Source organism: Neophocaena asiaeorientalis, unplaced genomic scaffold (assembly GCF_003031525.2).
Source record: "Neophocaena asiaeorientalis asiaeorientalis breed wild unplaced genomic scaffold, Neophocaena_asiaeorientalis_V1.1 scaffold45, whole genome shotgun sequence".
Lineage (NCBI taxonomy): Eukaryota > Metazoa > Chordata > Mammalia > Artiodactyla > Phocoenidae > Neophocaena > Neophocaena asiaeorientalis.
In genome coordinates this window covers 7,694,409-7,708,501 of record NW_020174642.1, presented here as the reverse complement: position 1 = coordinate 7,708,501, position 14,093 = coordinate 7,694,409, and the positions used below count along the sequence as shown (strand labels likewise).

The 14,093-nt window shown below is 45.0% G+C and overlaps 1 protein-coding gene across 1 annotated transcript in view; it reads left to right on the top strand.

Moving 5' to 3' along the window:
• The first annotated feature begins 12,559 nt into the window (after positions 1 to 12,559).
• Positions 12,560 to 14,093, top strand: part of HMGN1 (high mobility group nucleosome binding domain 1) — a 7,714-nt gene continuing 6,180 nt past the window's right edge. Inside the window, exon 1 of the mRNA XM_024758429.1 lies at positions 12,560 to 12,657. Within this exon, the coding sequence (XP_024614197.1) occupies positions 12,560 to 12,657 (98 nt within the window). The remainder of the gene's footprint in view (positions 12,658 to 14,093) is intronic.

Here is a 14,093-nt window from a genome sequence, read left to right as displayed (position 1 = left end):
CGGTAGAGGGAATTACTTCCATGGAGAGGTTTCTTGGCCGGTAGGTGATGCTGAACTGACCAAAACAAAAGACAGGCTTGGAGACTGCTTCTGCTCCATAGCCTTCCCCTCCCGCTGGACCATCCAAGGCAGCCTGGCTGCTAGCTCCTCTACCCACTAAAGGTTTGGAAGGATTGGAAGTAGAAACCACCTCGTGAAAAGTGACAGCAGATCCTCCAGCCTCCATCTCCCGGCCCCCAGTCTCTGCTTTTCAGGCGGAAGGGGAGAGCATCGCCTGCTCCCCACCCGTACCACACCCCATCCCAGTGCCACATCCCCGCAGGAGGACGATCACCAATTCCTGGTGAGACGAGAATTTGACAGAAAACCCTGGAGAATGTCCTGGACTGTACAACAGTGGTAGGAGAGGACCAGCAGTACCTGGCCAGTGTGAACAACTCAGCTCTCTCCTACTGCTCCATCTGGGCAGCTCTTAAGAAGTGCGCTAACAATTAAAGGCTGCCAACACCATCCGAGTACCACACTAGGCCGTCAAGTTAAAAAGAAAAAAGTATCCGTCCCACAGAAAATAAAGACTGTGATAATGTCACAAATGGATTTCAGTCCAGAGCAAGACTGGCAGAAAATACTAACACCATTGGGGGTTTTCATCAAACCATTTCTTGTTCAGAACAAACAGGTCTTGGAACCTCTAACATAATACAACAATTCCTCTTCATAGGACTGCAGAGAATGTGTTTAGCAAGCCCTATATCAGTGACTTTTATGTTGATTTTAAACCAATCACGACTGAGATTGGAGAAATGAGTACTCTAATAGAGACCAACTCTCCGTCAGAGACTCAGAGGAGTGTCAGCAGGGACCAGAGACGTGCCCAGAACTGAGCGATTTAGGGCCAGTGACTGAGGGTGGCCCACCTGAGGCAGAGTCTTCTCAAGACAGGCACACCCAGAAGGCAACACTGAAATGCAAAGTGAAAATGAGATTGCCTCAACTATTCCCAAAACAGGGAAAACAGAGGGGACAAAGAGAAGAAACAATTTAGCAGGACCTGAATTTACCTCTTCTTAGCTTTGCCGGCTTGGTTTTACTAAATGAAAATGACGATGATGATGATCACACACCAGGTTGAATCAAAGAACAGACTGACAATCTTTCCACCGGGAACTAGGGGTACCTCAATATTCAGAGTAACTTAGGTAAAATCTGCGGTGTTTATTTCAGTAACTGGCTGTCACAAAACTAAGCGCAGGCAGATACCTCACTTGCACAAATTTTATAGCCAGCATATTGCTCAGTAGCTATCAGAGGACTGGACATGTCTATATGTTGGCAGCCAGCTTTAGGTCCAAGATAGCTAACGATGAATGAAGTATTAGGATCTCTCGGAAAACTGCATTTTAACGTAGTTGAGTATTCAAAACTTCTTGTGTGTGTGTGTGTGTGTGTGTGTGTGTGGTGTGTATGTGTGTGAGGAAGTAATCAGAGAGGAAAATATCATAGATTGTAATTCAAGCTATTTTGTTGTTTTTTAAACTTGTTAAACTTGTTGAACTAGTTTTTATAAAGCATTTCTGCAAAATTTTTAAATGCAAATATTAAATATCTTTAAAAGCAGCGAGGTTATTGCCTGATGGTGGTCAAACAACATTGTGAATGTACTAAATGCCACTGGACTGTATGCTTTAAAATGGTTAATTCATGTCATGTGGATTTCACCTCAATTTAAGAAAAATATTGCTACAGCCAAATAACCTTTAAAATGTTTTTATTTTTGTCTCTTTGTTATGCTAAGCCCTTCTGAATATGCAAAATTCAACAGGTTAAAAGTTAATCTTCTTATTGTTATTAGTGCAATAAATTTCATTTAGACCTCAAATTCTCACAGGCTTTTACTATGTCCAGAAATTTATCCCTAAATAAAACTGTCATTAGCTTTTTCTTTTTAAAAAATTATTCTAAAATAATTTCAAACTGAGGAAAATTACAAAAAATATAAATGGTATCAAGAACACCCAGTACCCTTTTTTTATATTCACCTACTTTAACATTAACATTTTAGCCCATTTGCTTTATCTCTTTCAAAATATCACTAAGAATATTCCCTTATATAATCACAGTACATTCATCAACTTCAGTGAAGTTGACATTGATACAATACTTTAATCTGCCATTTGTGTTCGTTCCAGTTTTGTCAGTTGACTGAATAATGTCCTGTGTAACATTTTCCCTCCATTACAAGATCTAGCGCAGGGTCAGGCATTGCATTTAATTAACATGTCTCTTTGGCCTCCTTTAATCTGGACCATTTCCATAGCCTTGCTTTGTCTTTTATTACATTAACATTTTGGAAGAATTCGAGTCCAGTTCCTCTACATTCTCACCAATACTCGCATGGTCAGTCTTTTAAATCTTAGTCATTCTAATAGGTGTGTAGTTGCATCTCACTATAGTTTTTTGCTATATTTGCATTTCCCTAGTGACTACTAATATTGATCAGGTTTTTACATGCCTATTTGTCATTCTTATATCTTCCTTGATAAAGTATCTGTTCAAATCTTTTGCCCCCTTTTTTACTGAGTTGTTTATTTTCTTAGTATAGAGCTTTGAGTTCATTCTGAACACAAGTCCTCTCTTTGGTATATCCTTTACAAATATTTTCTCAGTCTGTGGTTTATCGTTTCATTCTTTTAGAGGTGTCTTTTGAGGAGTAGATTTTAAACTATAGTAACAGAAAGTTAATCTGCCTGGGGCTGAGGATGTGATCAAGATTGGCTGAGAAAGGACAGCAGGGATTTTTTTCCCGGTGATTTGCATGTTCTAAAACTGGATAGTGGTGATGATTGCACAACTGTGTAGATTTACTAAGAATCATTGAATTTTACACTTAAGGCAGGTGAGTTTTATGCAGTGGGTTTTTACCACAATTAAAATTTTTTTTAATTTTAAAGATAAAAAAATGTTTAATTTAAAGGGATTAAAGGCTTCTGTGTCTCAGACACTTTACTAACTGCAGGATATAATATTTTTAAATAGAATATTGATTTATTTTTAATAAATTTTTGGCTGCGATGGGTCTTCATTGCTGCACGCAGGCTTTCTCTAGTTGTGGTGGGCGGGGGCTACCCTTTGTTGCGGTGCAGGGGCTTCTCATTGCGATGGCCTCTCTTGTTGTGGAGCACGGGCTCTAGGCGCGTGGGCTCAGTAGTTGTAGCACACGGGCTTAGTTGCTCCACAGCATGTGGGATCTTTGCAGACCAGGGCTTGAACCCGCGTCCCCTGCCTTGTCAGGCGGATTCTTAACCACTGTGCCACCAGGGAAGCTCTGCAGGGTATAATATGTTGAGGAACCAAATGTCCTCAGTCCTTGTTCTCCTGGGGCTTAACTAAACAAATAACTGTAAGTACTGTCAATAATTGACAGCAGGGCTTCCCTGGTGGCGCAGTGGTTGAGAGTCCGCCTGCCGATGCAGGGGACGCGGGTTCGTGCCCCGGTCCGGGAAGATCCCACAGGCCGCGGAGCGGCTAGGCCCGTGAGACATGGCCGCTGAGCCTGAGCGTCCGGAGCCTGTGCTCCACAACGGGAGAGGCCGCAACAGTGAGAGGCCCACGTACCGCAAAATAAAAATAAAATAAAATAATTGCAGCATACAAGTTTTTAGAAGGTACACACAGATTCATCTAAGCCACTGCCGCTCTCCTAGTTCCCAGGCTGGATGACAGGTTTATGGGTGCTCATTAGATTGTTAGTAAATAACATAAAATAAAAGAGGGTGGGAATTCCCTGGCAGTCCAGTGGTTAGGACTCTGTCCTTTCCCTGCCCAGGGCGCAGGTTCGATCCCTGGCTGGGGAAATAGGATCCCCCAAGCTGCGCATGGCACGGCCAAAAAAATTAAAAATAAAAATAAATAAATAAAAGACCTCTAAACGGGTCTCCCTGCTTCTGCCCTTGAGCCTCTAAGACCCAGAGCAGTCAGAGTGGTCCTTTAAAAGAAATAAAATAAAATATAATAAGGTTATGGATGAAATAATAATGTTATGTGCACCATTTAAAATTTTTTTTTCAAAAATGGTGTACGAGGAGGGGGATTCCCCAGTGGCGCGGTGGATAAGACTCTGTGCTCCCAACGAAGGGGTCCCTGGTTCGATCCCTGGTCAGGGAACTAGATCCCACACACATGCCGAAACTAAGAGTTCGCATGCCACAAACTAAGGAGCCCACGTGCTGCAACTAAGGAGCCCACCGGCCACAGCTAAGGAGCCCGCCTGCCGCAACTAAGACCCTGTGCAACCAAATAAATAAATATATATATATTTTATGTAGTATGAGGAGGGAAGGATAAATTAGGAGTTTGGGATTAATGTTTACACACTACTATATATAAAATAGGTAACTAACAGGACCTACTGTAGAGCACAGGGAACCGTACGTAATATTTTGTAACAAGCTATAAGAGAAAAGAAGATATATATATATCAATAACTGAGTCACCTTGCTGTACACCTGAAACTAACAGAACCTTGTAAATCAACTATACTTCAACTTTAAAAATGCAGTACAGGATGCTATTAAATACAAAGGGGCCTGATCTAGTGTGTGGCCTGAGCATGTAAGAACTAACGAAGGACTTCATATACTTCATTCTTTTCATCTCACACCCCTGGAAAAATACACTAGATTGATTAATGGGTCTCTGTTAGAAATTTCCAAAAGAAAAAGAGAAAAATACAGCTTTCTGATGCCCTCCCACCAACCGTGAACTTACTAGCACTACACCGGAAGAGGCAATTCTCTTTTCCCTTAGGTTGGCTCAGAGATGAGAGTGGTGGAAGGTTCCACATCAAGTTTCACCGTGTCTTGTATACAAGACAAGCACACAGTAGATTCAGTGAATCTACAAGTCTGAGATCACTCATCCCACTTAGGGCTGTTAATGGCAAGAATAACTTTGCTGGTCCAGCTAACAGGACAGGTAACTTTTGGTAATAGGAAAGCTCTTTTCAGATCGAACCTAAATTTATGGTATTTCATACACAACGTGGTAGGCTGAGCTGATCACATAGCTTAGTATCACTGAAAGGAGCAAAGAGCATCGTATGACGTGCAAATATGATCAATACAAGCGACAGGAAAATTATGCCAAATGATGTGAAGTAAAGACCATAAGTCAGAGAATTAAACTGGATTACACTTGGGCTCAAAAAGCAGGAAAAGATATCTAAGACTCATCTATTTTTGCTAATTATTCTCTGAATGGAAAGGAAAATGAGAGGTCATTCAGATGGGAATCACATTCTATATCATTTAACTGTAATGAAATGTCACATTCTGATCCCTTTCTTCCCATTTTTTCCTTAATGAAAATTACACCAAAGGGAGTTCTTCATCAATTACAATGTGTCAGTTACAAACTAAGAAAGGATTCAGAAAGAAATCTTTTCTATTATTATCTGAAAAATGTAAAAGTAGAATTAAGAAAACATTTTTTTTCTGCTTTTAATTGTTATTCTAGCCAACACTCCAAACCACAGATGTGGGGCAACATCTCACCAAATTTGAGACAGCTTCCTCCTGTAGGTTTACGAATGGGGCAACCCTCAAACCATGTCAAGCTGAACACATCTACACCATTGCATCTGCTTTTATTTTATTTATTTAATTAATTTTTTTTTTTTTGCCTCTGTTTTTAGAGTTCATACAAGCCAGGGAAACCTTGAACACTTTCATGTGCTTTCAAGAGTTGGGTAGAACAAGTGCCCCTTAATGATGGAGTAGACTCTTTCTGCTCAAGCCTCAAATATTACAAAGTGGCTGCCCATTTGAAGGGGTGATTCTTTTTTGAAGCCACAGAAGCTGAGCAATCTGGAAGAGATGCAGGGAGTATTCCTGCTATAGACGGAATATTTGTGTTCCTCCAAAATTCAAAAGTTGAAACATAATCCTTCATGTGATGGTGTTAGGAGGTGGGGACTTTGGGGTGATTAGGTCATGGGTGTGGAGCCTTCATGAATAGGATTAGTGCCCTTATAAAAGAGACCCCAGAGAGCTGCTTTCCCCCTCCTGCCACTTGAGGACACAGCTCAAGACAGCCATCTATGAACCAGGAAGTGGGTTCTCACCAGACAATGAATCTGCCAGCACCTTGATCTTGAGTTTTCTAGCCTCCAGAATGGTGAGAAATATATTTCTACTGTTTATAAGCCATCCAGTCTATGGCATTTCTGTTATACCAGCCCGAACAGATTAAGACATTTCCTTTTGATATTTGGAAAGCCAAACTCAACTAGGGAGCAGGAAAGAATAATGTGACAATTTTCCAGTTTCCAATTTTTTTCTTAGTGTTCTTTCTAAAATAACAATCGATACTGTGGACTGCTGGAAGGGAAAGCTTGTAACAATAATTCCAATGATCTTATCTAATAACAAGTATTTATATAGTCATGTATCCATAAAGTTTGCAAGCAGGCTAGAAATATATACTGCATGGTAAGTTCTATGTCTATTGGTCATCTTTGGGCTCTTTGTTTGTGTTGGGGCATTTCTGGCCAACTCATTGAGCATAGTGGTCCTTGAGAGCTCCTGTATCAGGGCCTGTATCTTTGCTTTCATCTGCGTCCTTTGCATCTCATCTTTCTGCAGCAACTTGGATATCCAGCAGAGTAGTGAACAATAGGCATTCAAGTGCTCTGACCATCATCTCCCTTCGCACCTTTTACTCACAGGCTCACACCTGCCCTAGTTTATCTTCCATCTTCACCACATGGACAAACTGGCCCAGAGACTGGGCTTCTTGGGATACAGTACAATTCAGCACAGCGCAGTAGGGTCTGGAACTCTTCCCACTTCTCCCTTTCTACTCTCTTTAACTTAAGTCTGGTTCCCTCCCTACCGCTCACTGAAACTACTCCATCAGGACAGTGGGTGACATCCTTAGTTGTCAGTGTAGTAGACACTTTCCAATCCCTATTTGACTATCCACATACCTGTGGTCTCAGCCCTCACAGCACATCACTTCTTTCAGCTGTGTCCTTCCCCAGAGCTCCAGACCTATAGATCCAACTGCCTGCTGAACACTGGACGTTCCCTAAGCACCTCAAACTCAATGTGTCAACACCAAACCCACCTGCTTCCCCTCAAGCCCCCTGTGTCCCCAACCTGGTGAGTGGCTCCCCATCGACACAGCCTACCGGACACAGATGATGATCAGCCCATTCCCTTCTTTGTCCTTCCTCACGGGGCCCTTATTTTGTTCAGGCATCCACGCCCTCTACTCCTGGCCCTACCCCCGACTCGAGGGGTGGACTTGATTTGCTCTAAGAGTATCCCATCCCCCCTTGCATGTGACCCAGTTCTGACCAGTAAGTAAAGGCAATCGAGTGAGGGCTTCTGGGAAAAGAGACATGCTTTGCCTGGATGCTATAAATCTGGATGTGACATCTGGAATTGCACTTCCAGACTGAGGATGAAGCCAACTCAGAAGAAGGAGTCTATAGCAGCCAGGAGCACAGCAAAAGGCAGAAAAGAACCTGAGACTGTGATAATACAGTAAGCCGCTGAATCCCCCAGTCTGGAACACTCTGTCATGGGAGATAATCCACCTTCTTACTGTTTATGCTGATTTGGGTTTCTATTACTCCTAGCCAAAACTCTCTCTCCTCTCCCTCCCACCCAATCCACTGAAGAATCCTGCCAGTTACCTCCACCAAAACACATCCCAAATCCCTCCCTCCACTGATCTCCATCCCCACAGCCAACATCCTATTCACTCATTGCCTAGACAACATTCAAATGTCTCCTCTGCTGTCCCATGCCCCCTCCCAGCAACAAGACTTCACATCCCAACCTCTCAGCCTGACCTCTACTTGGAGTCCAGATCAGTGACATAAGTCCCCTTCATAGCTCCGCCACTGCCCTCACATCCTGGCCACTGCTTTCTTCTCTAACTACAACACGTAGTTAATTAATCTCTCCTTCCAACACGCCAAGGTCAATCCTACCTCAGGACCTTTGTAGGAGCTGTCTCCTCTGTTCAGAGGCTTCTCCCTCAGATCCCCCAGAGGCCAGGTCATCTTACCCTTCACTTCTCTCCCCAGAGACCCCTCCTGACTATCCCATCTACTAGCCCCATTCAGCGTGCCTCCAGCACATTCTATATTGTGACAGTTTTCTTCCTTCAAGGCACTGTCACCCTGTGAAGGAATCTCATTACCTTTTTTATTTGTACTCCCACTAGAATGGAAGCCCCACGAGGACAGGCAACTTGACTCTTGTGTTCACCACTATATCCCTAGGTCTAGGACAGCACCTGGTGTGGGGTAGGCAAACTGTTTAACTTTGTCTATCACCACCAATTCTGCCCTACATTATGCTTGTAATTCTTTTTTCTGAAATCCCTAGGAAAAAAAAGAGAGACTTCCCTGGTGGTCCAGTGGTTAGGACTCCACGCTTCCACTGCAGCGGGCACAGCTTCATTCCTAGTTAGGAAATAAGATCCTGTATGCTGCACGGTGCAGCCAAAATAAATAAATGAATAAAATAAACTAAAATCCCTGCAATCACCTCCTCATCGACCAGGCTGAATCAACGCGTGATTTTCCAAAGCAGGACACGTGGACCCCGGGGTGGAGTGGTGGTAAGCATACTTCTGTGAATGTATACAAAGGTCCTGAAGGTTCTTGGGGATTTCTTTTTTTTTTTTTTTGCGGTACGTGGGCCTCTCACTGTTGTGGCCTCTCCCGTTGCGGAGCACAGGCTCCGGACGCGCAGGCTCAGCGGCCATGGCTCACGGGCCCAGCCGCTCCGTGGCATGTGGGATCTTCCCGGACCAGGGCACAAACCCGTGTCCCCTGCATCGGCAGGCGGACTCTCAACCACTGCGCCACCAGGGAAGCCCTCTTGGGGATTTTTTTAAAATTTTGTGTGTTCAGGTGATCATCGACATCCAGGATCACCCAGCATAGACTGCTACTTTTGACCAAGCTTTGCCTATTTTTGTGCCTGTGTTGGGTGCGTGTTTTGGTTTGGCCCCAAGTGGGGCCAGCTTTCCACAGTTTTACAGGTAATTGTAAAAGCATCTATAAAATTATAGATGATTTTAATTCATAAATGGTGTTATCTATATCACACGAAACCTAAGTCACACCACAAAGGGCTGAATGAATGATCGCTTGTCAATTGTACACATAAGGTGCCAGAACAAACACCACAGAGATCATATGGGACAAACACCATAGGCGTGCAGCAGTTTGCTTTTAGCAAAACTCATTCTTCATGTTAATGCTGTTGGTTTAAAGTTTATTGGTTTTGTAGAGATTTGGGGGTTCAAAAGTTAGTTTTAGGTTTATAGTTGTTTAAAACCTCTAACCATTAAACATTCCAACCTTATCTTAAGTTTTCAAAGACCTAAGTGAGCTCTATAATAGAAATAATTTAAGTCAGGACTTGTAAGAACATTTTGTTGTTTTATACAATGTGCCACGTGATGTGTACGTACGTGGTTATTCACTGCAGCGTCCTTTGTGGGAAAGAAAGACTGGGCACAATTAGAAAAGTCCAGTCAATAGAGAATTGGTTTTAAAATGTTTGGCACATCTATACAGTGGACTACATGCAGCAATAAAAAGGAGGAATCTTATAAGTACTCATAGGAAACAAACTCCATTAAGTGAAAAGTGCAAGTTGTCAAACAGTGTGAAAAATGAGAAAAAGGAAGAAAAAAAAATATATATACACACATATTTGCTTGTATGTGCGTAAAATACGTCTGGAAGGATCCACAAGAAGCAGCAACATTGGCTCCTCCTTGAGAGAACCAGACATCTGGGGGGACAGAAGTGGAATGGAGACTTCTCAGCAAGCTTTTTTTTTTTTTTTGGTACGCGGGCCTCTCACTGCTGCGGCCCCTCTCATTGCGGAGCGCCGGCTCATGGGCCCAGCCACTCCGCGGCATTGTGGGATCTTTCCGGACCAGGGCACGAACCCGTGTCCCCTGCATCGGCAGGCGGACTCTCAACCACTGCGCCACCAGGGAAGCCCTCAGCAATCATTTTGCACTTGGAATTTTGAGCCACATAAATATTTCTTCCAAAAATAAACAGAAATATAAAAGGTGGCATCTATAATTATGCACGCTCACACACAGGCCTCTCAAACTGCCTTTGGAGGCTCGGCAGAAGACACAGGTGAGAAAAATCAGCAGCACTGGGGCCCTGGCACTCTGGAGAAAGGAAGCCTCCTTGCAAGTTACAAGGTCAAGTGCAGCCTGTGGAACGCACACACAAGGGAGGCCAGGAGAAGCTGAAGAGCTCAATTTGTATGTGAAATCATCTGATTTTGACATGTTGCCGAAAAAGTCTTTACAACTTTACTGCTGATATCTAGCCAGAAATGTATACATTAAGTGCACAGCTCGATGAATATTCACAAGGCGAACACAGCAGTACAAGTAACACCCAGATCAAGAAATGGAAGATGGGGCTTCCCTGGTGGCGCAGTGGTTGAGAGTCCGCCTGCTGATGCAGGGGACACAGGTTCATGCCCTGGTCCGGGAAGATCCCACATGCCACGGAGCGGCTGGGCCCGTGAGCCATGGCCGCTGAGCCTGCGCGTCCGGAGCCTGTGCTCCGCAACGGGAGAGGCCCGCGTACCGCAAAAAAAAAAAAAAAGAAATGGAAGATGGCCAGCTCCCTAAAGCCCTCCGCTGCTCTGTTCCAGTCACTGCCCCCCCACCTACCCCCACTACGATCCTGACTTCAGACAGACTAGATTCATTGTGCCTGCCTTAGTACAGTGTACGAACAGGATCACAAGTACTGTGGTCTGGCATCTCTCTCTCAACATTGTGCCTGTGAGATTCATCCACCTCTTGTGTGCAGTTGCAGACAGCTATTTCTTACTGTTCATACTTTTCCATTTATTCATCCATTCTCCTGTTGGTGGGCATTCAAGTTGCTGCCAGTTTGGGCCTATAAAATAGCTCAGATATGAATATTCTATTTCATGTCTTCTTGTGAACAGGCCTAAGCATTTTTGTTGGGTATGTTTCTAGGAGTGGCATTACCGAGTCATGGAGTATCTGTTTAGCTTTGAAAAGATACTAACAGTTTCCCTACTGTGTTCTCGGTTGCTCCACGTGCTTGTTTTGGCAACTTTAAAAAAATCCCGACCAAAGCAAACATCTGTAGGCTGCAAGTCTCTCACCTCTGGCCTAGTGCATCTTCAGTTCTCATGGGAGAAAGATCTTCATGAGGTTGAGATCTCAGCACATCATCTCTTGATTAAGACCGTACGGGATTCCCTGGCGGTCCAGCGGTGAGGACTCCGAACTCTCACTGCTGAGGGCCCGGGTTCAGTCCCTGGTCAGGGAACTAAGATCCCGCAAACCGCACAGCAGAAAACAAAACAAAACAAACAAAACAAAAAGACCCAAACCTTGCAATGTCTCCCACTCCTTGGATAATGGCCAAACCCCTTAGCCTGGCATCAAATGCTTTCTGCAGGCTGCCCTTCTTTTTTCTGCCTCTTTTCTTTAATCTTCACTTTCCACCATCGATGGGCCCATCCATGCCATTCTGAGGGCTCTGGACGGCCGTCACGCTCTGTTAAGTCTGCACGCCTTGAGATGTGCTGTCCCTCTTCCTCTGGCTTCCCCTTTCCCTTAGTAGGCCAGGCCAATTTGTGTACTTTATTCTCTCCACTAAACTACCACCCCAAGTCCTTGGGAACAGTGTCCTGCCTTCAGTCTCTCTACCCCAGGGCCTATCACAATGACTGGCACAGGGAAGGTGCTCACTACATGTTTGTGCCACAAACTTGGACTCTCTGATGCTATCATTTTTTAATGCAAATAGGAGAGGGGAAAAATAAAGAAAAGTAACCTATAAGGGAAAAGCATCTGAAAAAGAATATATGTATATGTATAAATGAATCACTGTGCTGTACACCTGAAACTAACACAACACTGTAAATCAACTATACTTCAATTTAAAAAAATTACTAATTCAACAAACATGCAATAGTTTCTGGGAACGAAGTGGTGTCAAGATTAACAGGGCTCCTACCCTCATGGAACTCATACTCCTGTGAGGGAGACAGGCAACAAATAACTAAGCACATAAAGCAATTACAGAATGTGATCAGAGCCATAAAGGAAATATGCAAGGTGATGTGAAAGGAAGAAACAGAAAAAGGGGAGATTAGAGAGGGACAGGATTGCCAGAACGGATCTCAAGAAGAAGAAAAGAAAAAACTTAGTGTTCTCAGCAAAAAAAAAAAAGAGAGAGAGAGAAAAGGATAAATTTCCATCTTGCCCTACTCCCCCCAATTGTTCTTCCCAAAGGCAACCACTGGCACCACGTCCTTGCCTGAAATATACAATGAACGTATAACTTTATACTTCAATATAGCTATTTAGTCTCCATAGATGCTGTGCAGATAACTGGAGATGGGGAGCTGCAATCCTAAACTGAAAGGCCAAGAAAGGCCTCAATGAGATGGTGACATCTGTGCAAAGATCCAAAGGGGATGAGGAATAGAGCAGCACTGGTCTGACGCAGTGCATGAAGCATTCCAGGCAGAGGGAGCAGCAGGCGACAAGTCCTGAAGCAGGACTGCCCCGCCTACTTGAGGCTGGGAAGGTGAACCGAGGGAAGCAGCGGTGAAAACCGTTTGAAGTGGGCCAGATGGCAGAGGAGTATATGTCACTTTAAAGACTTGAGATTTTCTTTTCTTTTTTTTTTTTGGCGGCGCAGCGCAGCATGCGGGATCGTAGACCCCCCACCAGAAACCCGCCACCCCTGCAGTGGAAGCGCAGAGTCTTAACCACTGGACCACTAGGGAAGTCCAATAATTTCTTGAATGAGAAGGGAAGGCACTAGAGTTACTGATCAGGAGTCAGAGTCTGACTAGTGGTTTTCAAAATTCAATTCTTCCGTGAAGAGCGGCCTCATTCTTTTTCGAATGACTAGAATACGTAGCTCATTAATCTACTACGTGAAGGTGAAGGTGTCAGAGTTTCTCCGGGCCTTTCAAATGGTGGACATTTAGTCTGTTTCCAAATTTTCAGACTCAAAGTACTCCATGAATTTTCTCTTCTTCTTCTCCATGAATTCCAGCTGACAATTTTCCGATTAAAACCTTTTTCTGCATTAACCCAACTGAATCAGTCCTTCTAAACATAATTTTCTTATTCATTGAAGAAACTGGGTAACATGTGACCTCACAGGTTCCGGGGTTCCCAGCTCAGACCCCCCAGCCTGAAGCTCTTTCCACCTCAGAAAGGTGCTTACGTGAGCCACGTGGTTAAAAAACAGGCAGGAGCCGGATGGGCGTGCTTCCTGTTTCACTTCTGCACAGGAGTAGATCAGCCGGCCAGGGGGTCTGAGAGTGGGTCCGCATACTAGGGCCGGTGGGGGCCGGGACTCAGACGCCCACTATGCTCCTGAGACAAACCGCCTGCACCCCCGGCCCCCCAAAGGACGGATGACTTAAAAGAAGCTACAGAAAGGCCGGACCGCGAGCAACCCTGTATGGTAGCCGGGCCGCAATTCCATGGCCTTCGCAAAGACCCGCGCCTGCGCACTGGACACCCGCGCGTGCCCGCGCCGACTTTCCTTCCCACGGCCCCCCTTCCCGCTCCTGCGCACTAGGACCCATTTCCCGCAGGCAAGACGGGAGACCTATTAGATAGCCTTTCTCACTGACTGAGTTGGGAGAAATTGGTTCGTACTTGAACCTGTTGTCTCTCCCTTCCCAGTCTGTGAGATCCAATTGACCCTAGAGGGGAGAGACCCTATCCTGGGGCTTTCCGGGAGCTGACGGGCGCTCAGGTATCCAGCAGGGTGGTGAGCGGGCTCACCCGGCAACCACGTGGCGGGCCTCCGCCAATCGGCGCGCAGACCGCACTTTGCAGCTCAGCTTCAAACAAACTACCGTGAGGCGAGAGCTGCCTGTGGGGCCCCGCCCCCTCGCCTGGGTCTGGGGCCCTGCGAGACGGCGGGCGGGTAGGGGCGCCGAGAGCGGGGGCGGGGCGCAGTGGTCGAGTGACGGCCCGCCTCACCTATTCGGGGCCCGGGCCGCGGCGCGGTGGGCCCC